General features: G+C 47.6%; 1 protein-coding gene across 1 annotated transcript in view; it reads right to left on the bottom strand.

The window, feature by feature from the left end:
* Positions 1-4553: 4553 nt before the first annotated feature.
* Positions 4554-24548, bottom strand: part of SH3BGRL (SH3 domain binding glutamate rich protein like) — a 31135-nt gene continuing 11140 nt past the window's right edge. The window contains exons 2-4 of the mRNA XM_051786720.1: positions 12411-12596; positions 9494-9574; positions 4554-6628 (exon numbers count right to left, since the gene is read on the bottom strand). Of these exons, the coding sequence (XP_051642680.1) occupies positions 6596-6628; positions 9494-9574; positions 12411-12596 (300 nt within the window). The 3' untranslated portion in view covers positions 4554-6595. The remainder of the gene's footprint in view (positions 6629-9493; positions 9575-12410; positions 12597-24548) is intronic.

The following is a 24548-nucleotide window of genomic DNA, read 5'->3' on the forward strand; positions in this document are numbered from 1 at the left end:
GAAGGGAGGCCCAGCCTCAAAGAGGATGTTGGAAACTGGGTTGAGAGATTTCCGACCGCGGTGTGATGCCAGTGAGCTGGGACTGCCGTAATAGGGCACAGGGAGGGATCAGAGGGGCTGTGCTGGTCGAAAGTGGAACCAAATTCCACCAGACGTGTCCACTGACACGCTGAGTTGAGCATTGCTCCACCACCCAGCTGACTTACTGTGCTATTCACACCACTTCCCCTTCGGAGACACAGCTAAATTTAGACTCTTGTGACGTCCTGCTGGTGGGAAAGAATTTGACAACTTCATGTCATCAAGATTTTGATGAAATACGCCGTGTTTATAACACACAAATATGAGGATCTGTGAAAGCAACAGCCATGGGACAGCTGTGGACAATCATGTCTCTCTTGGACCAAACCCACTTTTTCTGGGCTCAAAAATTGCCACTGGCTCAATGGTACGTCTGAGGCTCCTCCATGGGGGTTTTAGTGTGTCCTTTTCAAGCTGAAGCTGAGGTCAAGCACTGAGCCATCTCACTGCTCAGCACAACATCCAGTCCATACACAGTCTGCACAGTTTTCTGTTGATGCCTTTTCTAAATTTCCTTTTACTCAGAAGACAAAAACCCCCCAATAAATCAGAAGCTGAATCTCATCCAAGTACTAGACAAAAGATCCTAAAACTACACTGTTTAATGGCAAGGGCAAGACACAAATGTAGAATAAAACTGGAGTGTCAAGATAACCTTACAGCAGCATATTGACTGCAACCCATCACACAACATGTTTTGGTAGTAAAATAATGTTCATACCAGATGGTTGGGGATGGAAGGACCTCAAAGATCATCTAGTCCCACTCCCTGCCATGAGCAGGGACACCTTCCACTAGACCAGGTTGCTCCAAGCCCCGTCCAGCTGGGCCTTGGACACTTCCAGGGATCCAGGGGCAGCCACAGCTTCTCTGGACAACCTGTACCAGGGCCTCACCACTCTCCCAGCCAAGAATTCCTTCCCAATATTCCACCTAACTTTGCCCTCTGGCAGTGGGAAGCCATGTTGTGCCTTAGAAATTCATTAATGTAAGGTCTGAAGTAACTCTGGCCATTTAGGTCTAAGGGAGTCTCTAAAATTACTCCCTTCCTTTTCACCTCTATTTCAAAAAAGACCCCACTTTTTGTGGAGGCAGAATTACAGCTATTTTTATTCTCACTGAATTTACATAAGAGCCATTTCCCATTTAAAAGCCATTTAAAATTACTTCATATTTAATCATTTTACATTACTAATTTCTGCACAGAAGCTATGGTTGGGACTTCAGCAGAGCCACTGCTCAGAGTCTTGGGGGGCAGGAACCAGGGTGGTTCAAATTCCAAGTAGTTTAAAACCTTGCTGAGCTTGTAATGAGTGCCAGCTGCAGCTGGAATTTTTGTGCAGCTGTTTCAACAAAACACAAAAGTAACGGAGACAAAGAAACCAAGTCATATAACTCACCTTGTGTGATTAAAACCAAATCACCTCCCATTCCAGTTGCAGTGTCAGCAACCTGGTCTAGTGAAGGTGTCCCTGCCATGGCAGGGGGTAGAATGAGATGGGCTTTAAAGGTCCCTTCCAACTCAAAGTATTCTGAGATTCAGGGGTTAAATGCACCAATATCCAAGGAAATCAATGCATTTCTATCAATTCCATCAAAAAGAAATGCCCTTTTATTGACAAAAAATAAAACCAGAACCAAAGTTATTTCAGAAGCTGAGCACAGTTGGGAGAAACAGCAAGGCAAGGATGTTACAATACAGAGGTAAAAAAACTACTACAGCGTTCATCAGCTGTGGAATATATGAAAAAGACATATATATATATACAGACGCCCAAGATAAATACTACAGCATGGTATGTTACCACACTTATATTACACAACATGTAAGCAAAGTCCTGTTTTTCAGCACAGCCTGTGTATTTTACACGCATAAAAACATGAAACAGACATTGAGTGTTTTAATTGTTTTTTGTTTGTTTGTTTTTTCCAAGCACAGCTGCCCCAAGTCCTTTAGTTTGGATTTAAACTGCCAGCACTTCCCCTGGGCAGCCCAGCCGAGCCCTCCAGCACCCTCCGCAGAGCAGCCCCTGCCCGCCCTCAGGTGAGCTCAGCCCCGCGCTGCTGACACAGGGTAGAGCTTTATTAAGAGAAAACCGCCCATTTTCCCCACACGGCAGCGAGCAGAGGGCATGGGGAGGGTCCGAGGTGCACAGGCAGCGGCGGCCGCAATGGAGACCTCCGGTAGCACCACCGGCCGCCAACCCTCACACACCACCACCCTCAACCGCCGCGGCCCCCGAGGCTTAAGTACCTGGGGGGGGCGGGAATTCGCGCTGACGGACGGCGCTCTCCCCCAATGGGAAGGCGGGACAGGCCTGGCCCGGCCGCTGAGTGGCTGCCGGTTGCCGCAGCAACGGCGCGCGGCGGCGGCGCTGAGGGGCCGCGGGCGCCATTGCGGCCCCTCCCGGCGGGGCCGGGCAGGACCTGGAGCGCAGGGATTGCACGGATAAACTCATGGATTCCATGGATGCTCCCGGTTGTAAAACGTGTGCCTGATAACTTCGGGTTGTACAAACACAAAATAACCTGCCCTGCGTGCCGGGGAAAGGGTTCAGAACAGAACTGGGAGTTCTAGTGCTGCTCACGTTGTATTAATGATGTGCCGGTTTCCTTTTATTTAGGGATTTTGAAACACCAAGCGACTTAAAATGAAGACATCGCCAAGTTCCTGATGATATCTTCAATAAGCCCACTTCTGAGAGAAGGAATCACCATAAAGAAATATTATATGTTGCTATATTGTGTGTGTATATATATTATATATGATTAACATATATAAGAAATCACTATATATTGCTATATTGTGAGTATATTATATATATAATTGTATATATATAATATATATATTATATATATTATATATATAATTAACATATATAAGGAATTACTGTATATTGCAATATATGACCAATTTTGATAGGTCATGAATACAACACACTAAATAAATGTATTTTGTACTAAACACCTGGATTTGGATACTCAGTACTCACAGCAGCACTGTGCTCACCTCCTGCAGTAACACAGCAATTTCTACTTCATCACTTGGACTTTCAGAATCCTTTTGCACTTCCAAAAGTTTACCCATTCAGTCCAAATTTTTAACGATAAACTTCAAAATTTTCATAGCGAACTTTTCAATCTAAAACATTTTACCAAGATCATGTAATATGGATAAATCACAGAGTACTTCTGCAGGGAAAAAACAATAAAATATATGATTTATTTGTGGAGTGGGTTATTATGTGTAGGTACAGAGAAGGTGGAACACAAACCCTTCCATGAAATGGGTACAACATGAGCTGAGGGATATAATCAGACATTCCAGAACTTTCCACGGCACAGAGACTGAGGATATGAGAAATTAATAAAATCCCACAGGAATTGGTAGAAAAGTTTATTATTGCAGCACACCCCACTGGAACCTGAACAGCAAGTGAAGGGCACATTGTATGCACACACAGAGCTGGGTTTCCAAACAGATTCTGGAAAACTATTTGTATTGAGCTTTACATTACTGAGCAACAATTGGGTTTTTAAGATGTTTTATAAACAAAGAAGAACACCAGTTTTTTTCTTTTGGTGGGTTGTACAAGACAAGTGGATACACAGGGGAAGGAAATGGGATTCAATGCAATTTAGAAATGGCATCCAAAGCCCTTTTCCCATCTTATGGACCATTTTTAAGACACTAAAGAAGAGCAAGTGTGAGAGACAAGCAATAATCACCTTGAAAAGGCATCAGTGTTGACTGAGAGTTCCTGGTTGGGCTGCTGCTGTTCACACAGAAAGAAGCTGATCCTGTAAAAATCACAAAACTCCTTAAAAAATCAGGTTATTGGTTTCCTCCAGAGGATGTGAATTGAAGTCTGGGATTTGGGCAAATCCCAGGGCTGTTTAGAGCTGAGAGTGGGATTCCTGTAGCTCTGCAGATCTTCCAGGTGGTGCAAAGCCGAGGGGGTACCTGCTGATGTACCAGGCAAACAGGGAAGGTAAAAATAACAGTTTTAGTTTAAAATTCTTCCTGCACTGCTCCGTGGCAACACAAATATTAAATACCACAGTTCCCTGCTGTGAGCAGCATAAAGCTAATTAATTATGGTTTGTAAAAGAGCAGGGAGAGGGTTGGGAGAGCTCTCTGGGCTTGGGATGCAGCTGCTGCCTCGGCTGCTTCCAACTTGTGCCCGCCTTGGGGAACGAGCGGGAAATGAGTTAATAAGGGAAAAACCTCAAACCTTACAGACAGTTTTGGGGAGATGTATCTGAAATTAAATCCCACTTAGCAATTAAAACCCATTAGTGGCAACAGGTGAGAGATCCAAGCCAGCAGATTCACCCACAGCAGCAGTGGATTAGTGATGTTCACCTTGTATGAATCCTGAACTTTTAAAAAGCACGATTTTCACCTGAAAACTCTTCTTCTTCCAACCTAAAACTTCAAACCGTGAACAAAACATGCAAACAGGCCGATGGTGTGAGAAAGCTTTCTAAAACAATTTTATTGGAATGATACAGGAACGGTTAATATACAGCTTAAATCCTCAATGCCTGCCCTCTACAGAGGAAAAAATAAGAAAGAAAGGAACAAATTCAGTTCTTGCACCCATGGAAACAGAAATACAGCACAGAGGTAACAGATTCCTGGCACTCCTGAAGTCATGCAAGAGATCTGCATCAAAAAACTCAAGTTTTACACACACCACAAAGAGATTTTCGGTATTTTCAGTTTGTGTTGGTGCCTTGTTCCCCAGACAAAGGAATAATTCAGCCTGGCTCCCAGAGCTGGCTTAGGAATGCTGATACAGTTTGAACGCTCCCATATGGCAGGGGGGGGACAGAGGAGGGGAGTGACTTTGCTTTCTTAAACTTGGCGATTTTCTTGACCGTTGAGACAGAGATTGACCTCGTTTCTGAATGTTTTGGGTCGCTGAACTGACAGAATTTGGCAGCGAGTTTTAATTACAGCTTCTCCAAAATAATGGCTGTAATTCACCAAACTTGCACGGGAAAACACAGCAAGCTGGTGTGGGTACAGAGACCTGTGTGTCAAATCCCACTTACTTAGTACTCCATAGTTCCCAAAAACCTGACCAGGAGTTTAGTCACAGAGAAAGTTTAAGCCAATATTAAGAAAGAAAAATCACCTCATTCAGAAAGATGAAATCATAGTAAACAAGAAAAATCTGATGCTGGATTTAAAATGTAACCAAACTTTTATTTCCAAGAGATCTTAAATTTCACAGGATTTCAGTAATTCCTGATAAAGCCTGTTAATAAAAAAGGACAATTGTGTGTGTTTTCTTTAAGGTAAGGCAAAATCCATCCGTCCCTCTGCCTTGTGATACTGTGGTGCTTTTGTAAGCACAAGCTTCAAACTGCCTCCCAGGCTCCCCAAAACATAAATCAGGAATTAAAATATGGCCAGGAATAACAGGCTCCCTCCTGAGCACTGGGAGAACACACAGGTTAATATTGCACGTGGTGAATTCACCAGTACAAGACACTTTGACAGATCTGCAACTCCTGTATTAGCTTTGTGATATGGCAATAACAATGGAGAAAAGAAGTTTTTAAACCTTAAAAAAAGAAGAAGTCTTCCTTAGTTATAATAGTTTTTCCTATTCAAACATTTATTTCCTCGTTTGAAAAAATACTATATGAACCTAATGGCTACTTGAACATGCAGTGAGATGTTTAATGCTCTAAGCAGTGTGAACTGGTATTTTTGTAGAGAAATACATTAAAGGCTTTCACCCTTACACAGGTAAGGAAATGCCATTTCTGGCCATTTTGGCTTGTTTGCAACATTGAGTCTTGCCCCCAGATGTGTCATCACTCGTGCTTAGGCAGCTGTGAGGGACTTGTGTCCATGGCCCACATCCCTTTTTGTCAAAGGAGCCCACACGGATGGTTTCAATGACAAATACACGGGTTTGTTGGGTTCTTATCAACTGTACAGTGTGTAACAATACAAACCTTAAATATCCATTCTACAAAAGAACAAACACAACTTTCCAAAGCAACTACAATGGTTATACTACACAGTACCACCTACAATTCAATCTGAAACCAGGAAAGACACTGAAAAATTACTGTGTAATTCAGTAACGGTTTTGAGGCAACTCAGGCACTGAATTAATATCTGGCAAGGTTTTAGATGCTGTTTAAATAGTTGGATCTCTGGGTAAAACCCACCTGCATTTTTAGTACTAAAATAGTTTCTTTTTAAGTTTCCACAAAATGCACAAATTGCCAGGACAGTTTAAACTAAGTGAAATCATTCCTGTCTGATTGCTTGGGCTTCCTCAGCCTCCAACCCATCCCAACCCACTCCTGCTCCCCACCTCGAGTTCCCACCTCCACTTGTGTTCAGTTTGGGTTATGTACAGTGAATGCTGCAAGCACCAATCAATGTTAGAAATCACATCTACATTTCTTGAAGCAGAGACAGTTGGACTATTTTATAAAAAGCTGTGGAAATTCCCTTTACAGACAAATTTAAGGCAGTTGAAATTCACGCTTGCTGCTTGGCCAGTGCTTCAGCTTCCTGAAACAGCAAAAGAGAATTACATGGATTATTAGGACTTTCTCAGCATGTTCAGAAGGAACATTATAAAACAATAACCTGCATTTTTCAGGTGTCTCTCAGCCTTTTTAAAGTGATCACAAATGGGAACAGAACGACAACAGGAGAAATACAAAAGGAATTTCCTTCTGGGTGGTTTCTCCAAGTGTACTTTTGACTGCAGATTAATTTAATGACCTGTTAGCAGCAACACAGCCTACAAAGAGAATTCCAGTCCCGGTGCCCTCAGTGCAGCACATCACTGGGGACAGCCTGGTTTATTTGCAAGGACAAAGTTCAACATCTGCCAAACTCAACCTTTATGTAATGGAGCTGTTTGCTTTTGTGACTGCATTGAACTAACAGACTCAACAATACCATTGTCACCATGAGCCAGCACTGCTGAACAACTTCCAAGAAGTCTGTAAGATTTTCAAGAGAGGGGACCCAGTGGGTGAGCCCAGCCTGCAGGAAGCCCCACACAGCTCTCCCTTATCCTGGAGGTGGGGGATCACTGTGGTTTTCCTGGCTGTCTGCCCTCACCCTGCCTTTGAACTGGGGCCGTGGGAGCGCTCCAGGAGCGTGCTCTGCTCCGCTGGCCGTGCTGCGGGATGGCATCGGGCACCCCCTGCTCCTGCAGGGACACCCTGTGCCTCTGGGGCACAAAAGGCAGGTGAAGAATAGGGGGAAGATCAAACAGAACTACACAGCCTGGAAAAAAGCAGGGTGTTTGATACTTTCTGAAAGACAAGTGGTTCTTTGAATGGTAAGAAGGAGGATCAGTTCCCTTGGCTTTGTAACAACTCCATTACCCATCCTGGGCACTGCAGTAGTGACACCTCACTTTTTTTTTTTTTTTGCAAGACAAAGGACTTCTCTTCAGAACAGGCAGTGGAGAGCTGGAGAGGATTCCTGGAGAGGTATTTCCCTCATTCCCAGGAACTTGAGTACAATTAACTCGAAGAACCTGCTGACCTATTTTTCTTGAAGGTCAAACTCCATTTCCTTGGGTGTGGTCCTGCAAGTTACCCGGGAGAGGCTCAGCTTTCCAGCTTTGACACTCTCTCTCTCTCTTTTCCTTATTTCTCCCTCTAGGCCCCTCACTGAGCATCTTCTCAGTCCTTAAATCCTTAATAAAGAAATAATTAAACACAGCTTTTGATTCACAAATTCCTCTCCCTATAAAATCAAAAAAGGGATATTTATGATCAATTCAATGCCAGCCTTTCCCAGGATTTGTAGATCCAATTGGACTCTCAGTGCCCAAAGCACAAACCAAATCATCAGGGCTCAGAAAATAGTTACTTGGATTTTTCATGCTTACTTCTGAGCCATTCCTGTTTAGCATTTATATGAAACCTTTGCGTTCAGAGTCAACTAACTTCCAAAATATCTCACAATGGCATTGAATGGAGGTTTCCTGCCAAGACCCTCCTTCCAATCGCACACAGGCTGATCCCAGACTCCTTCCATTTTATGCACATGCAGAGCCATTCCCTACAGTGCTGTATCCAAGCTTCGCCCAGCTACACTGTAAGTTCCAATTTCAGCACTTACACATCCTTGTCTCCTCTTCAGCAGCAGGAAATCTGTTTGACTGTACATCCTAATTGTGGGAGGGATTCCCAAAGTCAGCCCAAGAACAGGATGCAGGGGGGTAAAGGTCACTTCTGCAAAGGTTATTTATCATTCCAACGCTACATGGGAATTCAGCAGAGCACAAGCGTGTTCTATTCCTCCTGTTTCAAATTCACCTTTTCCTTAGGTGAGGGCAGAACTGGAGCATCCCTTAGGACAGAGTCAGAGCACTGCCACCCTGCTGTGTGCTCTGCCAGCCAACAGGGCCGGGGAGCAGCGATGCTCAGGCACCTTACAGAGACAGGTGACCTGATTTGTTATGGCAGCAGCTGCTCTCCGGTACCACTGCGCTTCCCAGGGGTAGGGCACGAGCTTCCCTGCATCCCACAGTCTGCTTCCTCCCTCCTTGGCTCCATCCTGCACACTCTGCTGTGCAGCTGTTCCAAGGAACTTCCCTGAGATTCCCAGGACTGTGTGCAGCAGGCGGTGTGTGACACTGGGGCACAGATCCCAGGCTTTGCTCTCTGCACGAGGCAGCTTTTCCTCCTCGCACCATTCCCATCAGTGGAGCTATTGCTGGAAATTAGTTTGGCTCCCTAAACTGCTTCAGTCTGGCCCACAACCTGCAGGTCTCACTGCTGATGGGTCACCATCCACCCTTAAAATTAGGTCTCTTGGTGATGTGCACAGCACGACCTTCGACTCGTACTTGAGTAAAGCTGAAAGGAAGCGGCGTGTTTATCCATTGGAACAAGAACGCTGGAAGTGACCTGGAGGATCCTGCTGCTGTCAAGTGAAACGTATAAAGCAGGCTTGTCCTATCCTATCAAAATCAAAAGGAGAATTCCAGCCCATTGCATCTGCAAAGCAGCAGCCCAGTTTGTAATTGGCAAAGGAAAACAAGCCTTGGATAACAAGCTGGAGGAAAAAATAACTCTGAAGCAAGACCATGTTATTTCAGAAACGGTGACTCTGGTTTCAAGGGATTTTCTAGTACAAAAATCTCATCAAAATTTCACATGAATTAAATTTTTTCACTGAACTGAAAACATTCTTTGGTTTTGTGACAGTTTTTTTCATCCAGATTTCTTATGCATTCCTCAGTGCAAATATTAACTCGTCTTTTGAAGCTGAAGCCTGAAAGCCTCTGGAGACTGAGTATCTCACAGGTTGATTGGGGCAACCACAGCACAGGTAACACACCCTACTATGAGCAGAGAAGAACAAGATCTAAGACACAGACTGGGGTTCACTCTGAGGTTCACCTACCTTTGAACCAGGGGGTGCAGTCAAGCCTAAAAACGCGTAAACCGCGTTGTTCTCCCGCGCCTCGAAGAAAGCCTCGTAGTCCTGCACGGGGGGAGTCAGGGAGGGGGACAAAGACACAAGAATGAATTGTCAGAAATGATCTCAGATCAGCTTGGGGTGTCACCCAACTCTCACCAAAGCAAACTGCCTCACGTGGCCGAATGCCAAAGGCGGTGTCACCTCAGGTATGTGTCACTGGCACCGACACCACACCCACTGCTCCGGCGGAAAGGGACAAGCTGAGAATTTCCCTCTCTGTCCCCACAAGATGTGGCTGTGAGGTGCTCCAGCCTTTCCCAGAGGCACAGGCTCCATACCAAGGCAGTTGTGACTGGGTCTGGTGTGGATGTCCCTCCTGCAGGAGAGGCTGAGCCTGGACCTTGTCATCACAACCACTGCTGTCCCCAGATGTCATTGCTAATTCCTGCTTAGCGATGGCGACAGTGCAACTGGGAACTCCAGCTCTTAAACCTGTCAAAAGTTCAACTGAAACCTTTACACTAAGAGTACACCTTTCCCACCATGTTTTCCACTCAGGATTGGTCTGTGCAAGTGAAGGCAAAGGGGTGGCACTGTTCCTTGTGCTCACAGGGCACTACAGGTGCCCCAAACACACACACAGGGAAATTATGGTAAAAGCAATTAAATAAAAGAAGGAACACCAAACCCCAACCAAGGGAACCCAGGAGGTTTGTGCAAACCCACTGCTGTCTGAGTTACCACGGAATTCCCTCACTCTGACTCCTGCACTCAGCACACATCTGCCCTGTGACCTTCCTGCTCTCCCTTTTAACTGTGGCACAGCACCAGCCTCCTCCAGCTTTCCTGAGGAATGTTTGGATGCAGGAGTCCTGGCTGGGGAGCCCCAGCAGTCTCAGGCTGGAGTCTGGGAGAGCTGCAGTTTAGCACACACTGCTCTGGATTCCTGGCTGGCTGGTGGGGGGAATAGCCTAAGGAACAGCAACTGCTGTTTGCAGACTGCAGAGAGGGGCAGCTCCGAGGAGAGGCTGCTGCAGCTGGAACAGAACAAAGTACAGGGAGCAGAGAATTCCAGCTGCCTGGAGATCAGGGATGGCAAATTATTGCTGCATTTGCACACGCAGCATTTGGGTACCAGTTTGATAAAAATGTGGATGATTATGGTAAATCCTCCCTGAAGTCCTTCTGTTGACAGGACTGGGGCTGCTTGATAACAAAGGGCTTGTTTATCTTGCTGGTGCACAGTCCTTCAGCCTGTTCCACTGCATCTCCCAGGAAAGGAATTCCTGGGAGTGAGGAGCAGGGCTCCTGCCAACCTGCACAGCATCCCCAATTCCAGCCTCTCTGCTGTGCATGGGCCAGGAAAGTCAATTTGCTCTTTCCTCTGCCAGTTGTGCTGCATCAGATGGAACAAATAGGGAAGTTCATGCTTGAGAGGCATCAGATAAAGACAGAAAGAGGTTCAAATTCTGGGCACAGAATTAACTTTTACCTTCCTGGAAGCTGAACTGGAGCAACTTGAATCCAGCAGCACAGACTGACTGAACTTGAAACATTCAAAGTGACATCAAGCAAAATTTTGTGGATGAAATAAGAAGAACTGGAAGAACTGGTGTGAAGTACCTGTACCCCTCCCCAAAATTCCTGTATTCAGAACTCTCTTGGGGTGCAGTGGGGGTGCATGAGAAGCATCTGTGCTAACATTTGTCCTCACATTTGTCATTCCAAACCAACCTTTTTCCATGTCATAACCACAGTCAGTAAATTCTGAGAGCTGAGGGGTACAATAGCTCACTGTGAATATTGTTTCAAGTTCTATTTCTATTACAAGCAAGAAAAATTCCTGGCACAATTGTGAGTAATTGCTTTTAGTAGCCACAGAATCTCCTCACAAAGGTCCAGCACTGGCAGGTTCTGACTTCACAGACTTTGCAGGTCAGAACCAGACTTCAAAAGGACCAGAGGAATGCACACTGTAAGCTCTGTTCAGAGCATATTAAGTTTTAAAAATAAATCTAACAGTTAATCTAATAATCATTCAAGCATGGCCTGCTGAGTACAAGTACTGCAGGGCAACTTACTTTTGATCAAGCATTAAAATAATTACCAGTAGGATTTGTGTTTGCAACATGAGTTTTAATCTGTCCAAGGCACTGCAGTAAATGGACCACAGCAGCCTTCCTTTTGCCAGCAGCACACAAAGTTGATCCCAAGAAGAAAACTGATTTATTATCATGGCAGACATGACTTTATATGATCTGGAATCCACACCTGGCAGAACAGATCTCTGAACTTGCTACAGAACGCAAGGTTGGTGCAACAGGGCCTGCTTCTGTGAGGTGTTAGTTCACAATCATGAGAATTAAAAAAACCTCTGAACTTTCAGAGCTGTAGGAGGGGGAAAAAAAACACAAGGAAAAAAAATTATATATACACTGCAAGGTGGGATCTGAATAGGGGATCCAAATTTTAACCTCTCTTATAGTGGAACTGGAATATTCAAGAATCAATTATTATTAAAAGCCTGAGAGGAGGGGCAATGTCTGACACCTTCCACACCCTTCACAGGGGTACAGCTGGCCAAGCCCTGCCTTGCTGGTCACGGCAGCGAAGCACAGGCTGTGGCAGTGAGGAAGAGTGGGATGGGGCAGGGAGACAGTGAGGAAGAGGGGTGGGATGGGGCAGGGAGCCAGTGAGGAGGAGGGCTGGGATGGGGCAGGGAGACAGTGAGGAAGAGGGGTGGGATGGGGCAGGGAGGCAGTGAGGAGGAGGGGTGGGATGGGGCAGGGAGGCAGTGAGGAGGAGGGCTGGGATGGGGCAGGGAGGCAGTGAGGAGGAGGGGTGGGATGGGGCAGGGAGGCAGTGAGGAGGAGGGGTGGGATGGGGCAGGGAGCCTCACCCCGAGGTAGCGGCTGTCGTTGAAGAGCCGGGGGGGCAGGGGGTTCCCGCTCGCGGGCCGACTGTCCTCGGGGACGTTCTCGCGCATCCATTTCCGATTCTCCTCGTTGGCGGCGATATCCTTTTCCTCAAATTCGATTTTGTTGGCCTCCAAGAAGCCTAACACATCTTGCTGCTGCTTTTTGATCTGTCAGGAAAGAGGGAGGGGAGGAGAGAAGGCAAACAAAATCAGTCAAACCATCTTTCCTGCAGTTGCAGGGTTCGATACGGGAACCAGGGAGCGCGAAACAGGCTGAGAATGGAAGTGGTAAGAGAGTTCTTAGAATCAAAAAGTATCTCTTAAGAGTCAGATCTGAGCTTTGACTTGGCTCCTACACAACTGAACAGGCTGAAGCCTATGACACTGTCCCTTTGTGAACCTGGAAGGTGCCCCCTGAAAGCAGAGGGGTGAGCAGGGCCCTGCAGAGGCTGTGCTGGCCGGGCTTTACAGTTAACTCGGGGCAATGTTGTTCTTACAGATGCAGTGGAGTTTGCTGAGGCACATTTGAGGCATAACCTGTTTCCTTCAGCATAGGCCGAATCCCCCTTCTCAGAGTCCAAGTTTTTGTCCACCTTGGTGCCAGGACAGAGATCTCACACAGTCCATTAACTGTAAGATCCCAAAGCAACTTTGGCTCATGTTTCTTTGCAAAAAAAAATCCCTCTTCCGCTGTGTTCTGGGTGTCAGCAGAGGCAGGTACAGTCTCTGGACAGCTGTGATCCCTCATCCCCCATTCCCACTGGTGTCAGGGAGGCTGGCTGAGGCCCCACACCTGATGCTGCCTGTCCTTGTGCACTCACACAGAATCCAAAGGAAAAGCATGATCTGCGCAGCAAACACTGCGCTGGCTTTGCACAGGGAAGGTGGTTTTTGTTACTGTCATTCTGAATTACTGACTTCCCCGCTCAGAGATGTTCTGCTTATGCTCTACTTTCCCTCTGCATGACTTTACCACCATAAAGGAAATTATAACCACGCACATCCTGCCAAACAATAAAAAAACGGGATTTCACGGGAAATTCGTTCTCTTCAAATTACTCCCTTCACTCCAAAGCCAGTCCAAGGCCTGGCTTTAACCTAAGGAGCTCAGAGCCGCAAGAGCAGCCTTTCATACAGATGTTGCACTGGTGCTAATTCAGGTCAGCCCCTGCTCCCGGAGCAGCCGCTCCATATACGGCCACGGGAAAACACGGAGCAGCGCCGGGGTCGGGGCACAGCCAGCCCGGAGCCAAATATGGAGCCTGAGCCCCGGCTCCACAGCCCCGCACCCACGGCACCCATCCGGACCCAGGGCACCCATCCGGACCCAGGGCACCCATCCGGACCCAGGGCACCCATCCGGACCGGGAACAGGAGGCTGAGGTGGGAGAGGGGGGAAAGCGCTGCCCTGGAAGGGGGTGGGTTTGGGAGCAGCGCCCGGCAAATCCGAAGAGGGAATCTTCACGCACACCCTGAAGTCTTTCGCTGCTCTATCCATGGCCAGGCTCAACCAAACCTTGCTGTAGCACAAAGGGGCCGATCCTGCTCTCTCACGGAGGAAAACGTGCCCCCAGCTCCGGCAGGGAACTGCCTGCCCAGGGCTGCAAAGCCAACATCATTCCTCCTCCCGTGTCGGCACAGCAGCCGCTGGACTCCGTGTGCGAGCACCCTCAGACACGAGGATGTTGCTAATTTTCATCGTGGCTAAAAATAAATAAAGCTGGAAGAGTTAATACCGCCCTAGGAAATAATTCATGGAGAGGCTGCAGAGAAAAACGTTTCTGAGCAGACTCAGCCCGCAGGGTAAGAGGTTTCTCCCCCTGCCTTTATCGGCAGCAGGAAGGAGGAGCAGGGGAAGCTTTTCTCCCGCAGCTCGGAGGGAAAAAAAGAGTGAGCGGTTCCTTCAGGAACTGTTCTGTGGGGATAAAATAAGGGAAAGGTCTTTGGAATTGTAAACTCCTCTACCAGTGTGACTTGGCAGCAAATGGTATTTTTTTTTCCTTGAACCCATCAGATTTTAATTAAGCATTTCCTACAATGTCTAAATTACAAATCCAATTAATTTTCTAGAGTCTTCGGTCCCTTAACTTGTCCAAAATCTGATGTTTTAATGAGAACACATTTTGAGATGTCCCGAGATTATGAAGAAATAAAACAAAACCAACTTTTTACCTAATTTACCATTAAACTATACAATCTGCAACAAAAAAACAAGAGCTCTAAGTTGGACAGTAATCAGCATTTTGATCTCCTGAGAAGTGCCTTTATTTTTTTAATCATTTTGACTCTTGGATCGTCTCCCAGCCACCCACACCTCCTCACACAGCATCTCACACTGGGACAGTCTCTGCATTGTTTTTTCAGCTCCAAGAAGCAGCACCACATCCCAGATTCAGGACTGTGGCTCCGAAGGGCCACCACAACCCCTTCTGCTTGCTTTTGGAGAGCTGGCAAAGCTGGAAATGTATTTTTTTCTGCTAGAAGAGGCACCACTGGAAGGCAAACAGGAGGTAATTCCCCAAAGAGCTCTACAGGAAACCAAGGAGCTGGTGTTGATGCATGAGGGGTATTAGTCTGAATCTTAGTTTCTGGCCAGAGGGAAAAAAAAGCTGGGATATTAAGCAGCAATGTCCTCCCAGTTCCTCAGACAAGGTGACAAGCACTTACACAAGAGCTCCAGCTGCTCCAGAGAAACACAGCCCCAACCGCTGGGCAGAGCGGACACCGAGCTGCCAGATCGGGTTATTTTATGGGATTTTATTTAGACAACTTCCATTAATCCCAGGCAGTGGAATACCACGGGGAGGGAAAGGCTGAAAATAGAGCAAGAGACGTCTGCTGCTGCTTCAGGGTGTTTTGTCTTACTGGAAAGGGCACACGTTCTCCTCAGGACAGCCTGGAGGATGGTTCCTGCTGCCCATGTTTGGGAAGGAGCGAGGAGCCCTCCTTCAGGATGTGCCTGTCAACGCACAGCCCTCGCTTCCCAGAAATCCTCTCTCGGTTGCCTGACCAGGCCTGGACACGGGCCAGCGCCTCTCCAGATCCCACACCTCGTCCTACGTAAACAACTGTCATGTCTGAAGGGATGTTGGCCTTTCAACTGCAGCTCCCTGCAGTTGGCAAACACAAAAATCCTTGTTTATTCCGAGTGCTCCTGACACGTCGCGCGGGGCCCAGAGCACCAGAGGAGAGCTGGGAATGTGCACGGAGTCAGCCCAGGAACTGCAGAGCCCAGCAAGGTCTGGAGGGTCGGGACCAGCACTGAGGGGGGGCAGGAGGACTCTGGAGACACAAGAGCACCAGAACAGAGAAGACAAGGGTAGGGATGGGCACAGAGCTGTAAGGAAGGGAAGAGCCTGCAGGCAGGAGCGGATGAGAATGAGCAAAGTGGATGGATGGAGATGGGAGGAATCCCAGGGTGGAGCTGGGATGGAGACAGAGGGATGGAAGGAGAAGGGGTGGGAGAAGAAGTCAGTCCTGCTGTGCTGGATCTCCCCACTGCCCTGCCTGGGAAACAAGGATACCCTTGGGAAAGCCAGTTTTGCTCACAGGTGCCTTTACCCCCATCCCAGGAACAGAAACACACTCCTGGATTCTGGGCCTGAACACGCCTGGGAGAAAAACAGCTACAATGGCTCTGCCAATGGAAACCTTATACTTTTTGCTGCTGTTCCCAAGGTAATATTGAAAGAAGCATTTAACCAAATAAATCTATTTTCTCTTTCTTTGGGCTTTCATTGTCTATTCCAGAGACAGAAATAGTTTTATGATAAGTTACTGTGGTTAAGTGAAGTCTCAGCACCACACTGTGGTCTTCTGTACAAAACCCATTGGGTATCAAGATCCTCCTCCTTTCCAGTTAGAAGCCAAACAAGAAACATTAAGCTTTCAACAGAGCATGGGCACGAAGAACATTCTAAAAGTGAGTATAAAATTATGAACAAGTTCTGTTCCTCACTTGAATACACATCAAAAATGTAATTTATTGTTCTTAGATCTAAATCTCACCAGTGACAAGAGGAACTACGTCAGAGCTGCCAGGAGTACAAACAGGTGATATTTTCCAACAAATCAGTCCATCAAAGAGGGAGTTTTAACCCCAAAATGGGAATAAGATAACAAAAAAGGAGGCAGGGATGATGCTGCAGGACACTCCATCCTCAGCTCCAGCCAGGATTGTGCTGCCTGTCCAACAACCAACCTCTCCTACCACCAGCCAACTGCAGGGAAACACTTATTTTAAACACTTCACTGAACTGAACTTCACTTCTGTTTCCATCTCCTTGCTGTACACAGGCACACACACACAGAGCAGTCTTGTCTGCACAGCTGGCCAAGAAGGGGTTTGGGTTGTTTTTTTTAAAGTCTTGTTATTTTTTCAGTTTATAAATAAATCCCTTGTTGGACAATAGACATGTTTTGGAAATCTATTTAAGGACTACTGGAAGCCGAAGCGAGTTAACAGTCTGAGTGCTGCTGTTTTGGTCACAAAACAAATTTGCTGGCTGTGGCTCTGCTGTCCTGGCACCAGGGGAGGTTTAGATTGGATATTGGGAAAAATTTATGCATGGAAAGGGTTGGAACAGGCTGCCCAGGGAAGTGATGGAGTCACCATCCCTGGAAGCGTTCAAAAAATGTGTGGATGTGGCACTTGGGACATGGGTTAGTGGTGAACACGGTGGGGCTGGGCTGATGGTTGGACTTGATGATCCCAAAGGTCTTTTCCAACCTTAACAATTCCATGATTCTCTCCAGCTCCCACTGAACGTGTGTCCTGAGATGCCTCTCCCAACCTCACAGCTGGGATCCAGCACCGGCACAGCAGCAAAGCCACACCTTCCAGCAGATCTGCATCTCACACACTTCTCAATTCAGTTTCAAGACAAAAACAGCTTTAAAAGGGGTTTTTTTGCCATTTCCAATTCCAGCTTTTTGAGTTCTAGATTAGGAAAAGCAACTACAGCTTTAAAACAGTTTTATTTTATGCCACTGATGATTTTAAAGAAGCTGCTTCATCATTTGTGCAAGAGGTAAAGTCTGAACTTTGATGTTACTGTTTGTGGCCAGACTGGTGCTCATCCGTTCTTCAAACACTTCAGAGCCTTTGCAAGATTGATAAGGTGCAATTTAACAGCAAATGGAAGAAGTGCAGCATAAAAAATGTTCAGCCAACTCCATGGGCAGCCAGGAGCAAGGGGAGAACCCCCAGGAAGTGGTTTTCTTTGGAAGGATGGGGCAGGACGAGGAATGTGGAGCTGCTGCCAAGACAAGTAACTTGGGCTGAGCTCTGGCCTTGCCTTTGGGACTTGCCTGCCTGTGCTGCTGGGCCTGGCCAGCACTGCTGCCATCCACTGCCGCTGCCTGGAATGAGGAGGGAAAAATACTGTGGGTTTTCCTTTGGTTTTTACATTTTTTGTCTGATTTCTACAATGATCTTGCCTTCCCCACCCAGGTTGGTAATGCAGCAGCTCAGACTTGCAAATGAGCTGCAAAACGCTTAGAATTTCACCTCCCAGTACAACATAATTTGTAGGAGTTAGAGCCTGGCAGCTCAGCCATGGATTTAAATGTCAGGGAATCCTGACAGCCCCCTAAGCTTATTCTCCACCCCAGCACTGCAGGAGGCCCCCCCTTCCAAGTCAAAACACCCCTGAGCAGCCTCAGCCCTGGCTTCCATCAGAGGTTTCCCTGGTTTTTCAGAAGCTATTTTGTTGTCTAAGTGGTTTTGTTGGTTTTATTTGTATGAACAAGCCAGATTTCCCCCCCCTCCCATATTAGCTTAAAATTCCAATGTGCCAGTTCTGGTGGTGCCACTGTGAATGGTGATCAGAGGGTGGGAAACCCGGAGGTGCCTCCAGCAATGACCTGCCTGCTCAGAGCTTTGCCAGGTGTCTCCCAGCAATTCCTGTCTCACTATTACTTCCCTCTGCCTGGTAGAACATCTGCCTATTTTTAGGCCTGGGTAATTATCATCACAGAACTCAAAGCACTTCTTTGTTCTGGCTATTTTAAGCATAGCAGTGCCATCATTGTCTCTCTCGATGTTTGGCTTCTGGTCTGTAGGGAATGAGATTGAGGACAAACACAGCAAAACCACCACAAACTTCCCTGACCTAAATCACACACAGGAGGCTGCAAAAAGTTCACGCTGGACTTGTGCTGCTCTTTTTTTTTTATTATTCCAGAAATTAGGCAGTGTCCAGATGGGCTCCATATGTACTGACTCCCTGCCTCCCTTTGGGAAAGCCCATGGCATATCCACATGTATCCTGCAGAGCAGCCCTGGTTTGATGTGGTTACACCCCAACAGCTTAAAATTTGTTTATTTGGGAATGGGTTTTACCACTGACCCCAAGCTGCATCAGCATCACCAGCCCAAGAGCTAGGGCAGGAGGGAACAGGCTCCAGCTCACACTGAGAGCAACAACCACGTTCCTGTTGCTCACATGTGGTTCTGGGGACACTTTTTAAAAGCAGGAAAGAGTCTTGGTGTGAAAGGATGCAAAGGGACCACCACTCAAGGGAGAGGCTGGGGAAAATCCAGGCCACCAAAAGGGTTTTGCAATTTAACCCAGAGGTTGCATCACATCTGGAAGCACGTGGTCTGTCTGCAGTGGGGCTTTAGCCAGGCCCAAGGTACCACCCCACTGACCAGATTTTGGAGCACAAGCCAGGAATATAACTGGAACAAAGGACAAAGTCTGCACTTCCCAAAACAAGACCACGACTTGCTCCAGAAAGCATAGAAAGTTACATAAATGAAAAAGCTGATTCATGAGAACAAAAAGAAAAGCTTCTCTCATGGATTACAATGCCATTGTAAGTGCACTCATTCAATAACCCAAGGCCTGAAAACTTGCTAAATCCCACACCAACAAAACCCAAGTCTGAAGATCCTTGTGCATTCAACAAGTTTTTTCCTACCAGAAGAACCAAACAGGAAAGTTTATGTCACCTCCATGCATTAAAGTCCTGGGGGATCAGGATTCTCAATGCAGCCAAGGGTCCTTCCAGAGATGTGTGTCCAGGGAAGGGAACGGAGCTGGGGAAGGGGCTGGAGCAGCAGGAGCAGCTGAGGGAGCTGGGGGGGCTCAGCCTGGAGAAAAGGAGGCTCAGGGGGGACCTTCTGGCTCTGCAACTCCCTGACAGGAGGGGGGAGCCAGGAGGGGTTGGGCTCTGCTCCCAGGGAACAAGGGACAGGATGAGAGGAAACGGCCTCAAACTGTGCCAGGGGAGGGTCAGGTTGGACATCAGGAGGAATTTCTTCCTGGAAAAGGTTGCCCAGCCCTGGTACAGCTGCCCAGGGAGGTGGTGGAGTCCCCATCCCTGGAGGTGTCCAAGGAAAAACTGGACGTGGCACTCAGTGCTCTGGGCTGGGTGACAAGGTGGGGATTGGGAACACGTTGGACTGGATGACCCTGGAGGTCTTTTCCAACCTCAGTGATCCTGTGACTCTGTGATTTCCACCCAGGTGAGCACTGTCACATCCCTGCAGGCAGAGGTCTGTATGGGCAGAGTCCGTCAGGAGAGCGGTGAGGAGGGAAAGCAACTGCTCAGGAACAGGATTCCAAAGGCTCTTTGCAGTTACACCACACAAAGGTTTGGGATATATGTCATTTGGACCTACAAAAGCAGACAGACATCTGCTGCCAAAGCTCAAGGCTTTAATGATGTTGTGGGCATGGTCACAGGAGAAGCTGACAAAAGCAAATCGCCTCTGTTAGTGCTAAATGATTTGAATATTCAGACTCAAATGGTATTGATTTTTTCATTTAAATGTACACAGGGTCTGAGTTAATGTTGGAGCTGGGGTTTTGAGTGTCACTAATTTGGTGCCAGACACACAGTACAGCCAATTCCACCACAGCTCCACTACTGTCAAATTCTAACAAGATACTAAAAGGCCATAAATAGGTCAGAACTGACTTGCTGCATCCTCTTGAGTGTCTGTTTAGCTACTTTCCTCCCACAGTGGCCAAAAGCAGATTCCTTTACCCATTAGTCAAGTAGGAGGACAAGTAACATTTCCTTATTTATATCTCCCCAGCTTCTGGCAAACAGCAGCAGCAGCACTGCCTAACAAAGCCCTGATGACTTTTTAATGTGTTTTAGGTTTACTTTCTATGAAGGCACCTTAAGAATCAACATATTATCACAGCTTCAGTCAAATTCTGCTCTTAACAAACAATACCCAAGTGCTGGGGGAGTGTGTGGGGGTGAATCCATTCATCCTTTAACACCTGCTTGTCAAGGACTGTTGTGGTGCCACCAGGATTCTAGCACAGAACATCTTATCATCGGCAACACCTGAAGACTGGGTGTGAAAGTACCATTTAATAAACTTCACATTTTGTTCCAGTACATGAAAATGGTTCTGTGTCAGCTGAAACCACACCTCTTTTCCTACTGAAGCACCAAATTCAGAAGGAAATCTTTCTCTCTTTTGGCTGCAGGGAAGAGGTGGTTGGGCACTGAACAGGCTCCCCAGGGCAGTGGTCATGGCCCCACGGCTGCCGGAGCTCAAGGAGCATTTGGACAAGGTGGGATTGTTGGGGTGTCCTGGGCAGGACCAGGAGTTGGACTGGATGATCCTTGTGGGTCCCTCCCAACTCAGAATATTCCATGATTCTATGAGAAGGAGGGTGACACAGAGCATTCCCCTTTAACTCTCCTCCTTCCTGGCTGCTCCCCAACGCTTTTTCAGTTGCTCACTCCCCATTCCCTGGCCTGCCCAGGCTCCTGGACCACACTGGCAGCATCCAGTTGCTTTGCCCAAGAGCCCAGCTCAGCCTCAAGCACAAACTCCCCAGAGCTCTGGGGGGCTGTGCAGATCAGATGCCCCCTGCCTTCAGTCAGGACATGTGTCCTCAGCCCAACCAGAGCTGAACCATCCCTCCACTCTGCTGAAGATGCTTCTGTCAAGTGCTTCAGGAGGGTCACCACTGCCCAGTCAACGTTCTTCCCCACAGTCATGGCCTATTCAAAGGCCACTTCCCCAAAAACAGACTCTCTGCACATCCAGAGACTGTTTTTTTTCTTTCTTTGGGATCTTCTCTTCCTTTTTTCCTTTTTTTTTAAAGTTCTGTGAAAAGTGACAGCAATGCCCAGTGGGATTATTTGCCTGGATTTCAAATGAAACAATCCCCACACAGCCAAAACTTCCATCTGCAGGGATTTTAATGCAAGATTTTAACATCTAAAATTTCATTCCATCATCAGCCAAAAAAACAGAGATGTTTGCTTATGGGTTGGCTGTGAGCCTTTTTTACACTGCACTTCCATGCACATGGAACACAAGATTCCCAGCAGGAAAAGGAGTTAAAACCCAAAAGCCCCAGGAAGGGGCTGGCAGAACCGGAGCTGTCACTGGCAGAGGCACCAGATCTCCCTACCTACTTTTTGTGGATAACCCAAGAGCCTGAACACAATAAAAAAGTGAATGAACATGAAGCTTCCAAGTGCTGAACACTGGGAGAAGTATTCCAGACCTGGAGAGGTGTCAGGCTGACACACCTGTCCCCTCGCCCAAGGAAGGCTTGATTGGAAACACGGGGGATGTCCTGATTCCTGCTTCACTCTGTTCCCACTGGGCTCCAGGTCCTGCAGCTCCAAGAGCAAGGACAGCAGCCCTAGGAGCAGAGACAGCAGCCCTGGGAGCAGGGACAGCAGCAGGAGTCTCCCTTCCCTCCATGTGATCCCTGCAAACAGCCCCACCAGGAGCTGTGTTTGATTAAGGATGAACTTTGCACTGGAAGCAGCCTGAGTCTCCAGGGAGTCTCTGGGCACTGTCTGGCAGCAGCTCCAAACTGCTCCACCCAGAGCTCTCCAGCATCCAGAGCAGCCCATCCTCCTGTAAGGGCTCTGCCCAGGCTTCAGGAGAGGCCGTGGGGGAAGCACAGCTCGGCACTGGGACCGTACACATTCAACCTGCATAAATCAGGGTTATGGAAGAGACCTTTTCCATCAACTCCAAAGGCCTGTCCCTGAGCATGGATTCACCTCTTCTTAGAATCACAGAAGCACAGAATCTCCTGAGCTGGAAGGGACTCACAAGGATCATCCAGTCCAACTCCTGGCCCTGCCCAGGACACCCCAACAATCCCCCCCTGTCCCTGAGAGCGTTGTCCAAACCCTCCTGGAGCTCTGGCAGCCTTGGGGCCGTGGTCACTGCCCTGGGGAGCCTGGTCAGTGCCCAACCACCCTCTGGGGGAAGAACCTTTTCCTGAGATCCAAACTAACCCTGCCCTGACACAACTTGAGGCCATTCCCTGGGTCCTGTCCCTGGTCACAGAGAGCAGAGATCGGTGCCAGCCCTGGCAGGGCTCTGTGGAGGTCAGAGCTGGGGAAGCTCTCCCAGTCACACAGCAGTGCTGTTCTGGGGGTCCCAACCCCCTCACTGTGCTGACACAAGGATTCTTGTCCCATCTCAAGGAGAGGGAACAAAGAGCCAGAAGAGTCATTGCCTCTCCCAGCAGCAATAAGGACTGAAATCATGGATCAAACCATGGCCTCAGGCCATTCCTGCCTCAGGCCTTTGCTTCACTCAGCAGCAGGAAGGACCTGTGTGCAAATATTCCCAGATCCAGATTATTTTTAGGGTTTTTTGGGACTACTGAAGTTATCCAGAATAAGTGTATCTTGCAAAATGAAGCCTCCAGACCTAAGCTTCCCCTCCTATTCCTTTAGATGAGGATGTAAAGAAACAACCGATGTATAGCAAACCACAGCTTTAACCACGTGCATTGACACCGTCCTCAAACCATCACGGCACCCAGAACTGGCACCATCCAAAGCAAAACACCACCATTACAACACTAAATAAATTGACCCTTGGCAGTTTTCTGAGTCAATCCTGTGGCATTTGCCTTTCACAAGCCTGAAAACTGCTTGTCTGCTCCAAAACCAACACAGAGCGAGCTTCCTCCTGCGGAATACAGGCCCCATTATCCCGGTTATCCGCTAACAAAGCGCAGGCAGCAGCAGAGTAGCAGCTCTTCATTTATTACACACAGTTGTTTTCTGCAGCAGACGTGGAGCTTGGCAGGCTGAGTTTCCCTGGAAGTCTCACAGCATCCAAACTCTGTGCTTGGTTAAATAAAAACAAACAGATCTGCTCCTCCCAAAGCCCAGTATTGAACTAACAACTCCTGATCAGTACAGAGGTGAGAGTGGCAGGACCTGGGAGCATTCCCACCCTTCAGCCTGCAACTTGGGCTCTCCTGGACCACTCTGTGTCCCCTTTTCCAGGCAGTGCTGACCAGGATAGCCATGATGGAAGGGGAAGTTGTGCTCACCTTCTCCTTCAGGCCTGGGATGCTCAGTGGGCACCTCTGAGAGGAGCTGAGCAGAGGGAGCTCCAGCAACAGCCCCTTCTCCTGGCACAACTGTTCAGTGCATTCCTGGGGGCTCCACAGCCTCAGCATCTCCCTGTACTCTCTTACCTGAGACACAAGTCAGGGAAAGAGGAGCTTTTGCTATGTGGAAATAAAGAAAAAAAGTCCTTAAGTCCAAGCTAATTCTGTCACAGACTCCTTGAACAATCTTCCCTTCACCTCTCAGAGCTTCCTTTCTTAGGCTGTTAGTCAGCAGGAATAACTATTTTTTCAAATCATTGCTTGTTTACTTTCAGGGATCATTTCAGGCTGTTTCTACAAACCCCACAGCCCAGCCCCACAGCCAGGCTTTACACACCAACTATAAAGTAATTCACCCCACAGAAGACTGATCTCCAGCAAGATAATCAGGCTCAGTATCATGAGTACAGAAAACTCTGGAACATGACATATTCCTAAATACTCGGAAGTTTTCAATGTGGCTGAGAAAAACAGGGGGAAAGACACCGAGGGTGCCACTGACCACCTGACTGCTTGTTCTAGAAGCTTTGAAAACTGAAAGTCTGGATCTCATCCCTGTTGTCAGGTTGTGAATCTGTTTTTTTCAGGCAGTCTCTCTCTGAGAGCCAGAAGAATTATTCCTCCTTTATCTTCAGCCTCATGGAAACTCCAGGACAGGTCCACACAACTCCACCCTGTGAAAACTGGCACAAACTGCACAGGTCACACCTTGGTGCCCCCTCAGACTTCACCCTCCACATCTGCCCAGCACTGGGATAATATTTCC

This window comes from Manacus candei, unplaced genomic scaffold, assembly GCF_025592945.1.
Source record: "Manacus candei isolate 608988 ecotype Guabito, Panama unplaced genomic scaffold, ASM2559294v1 h1tg000003l, whole genome shotgun sequence".
In the NCBI taxonomy this organism is placed as follows: Eukaryota; Metazoa; Chordata; class Aves; order Passeriformes; family Pipridae; genus Manacus; species Manacus candei.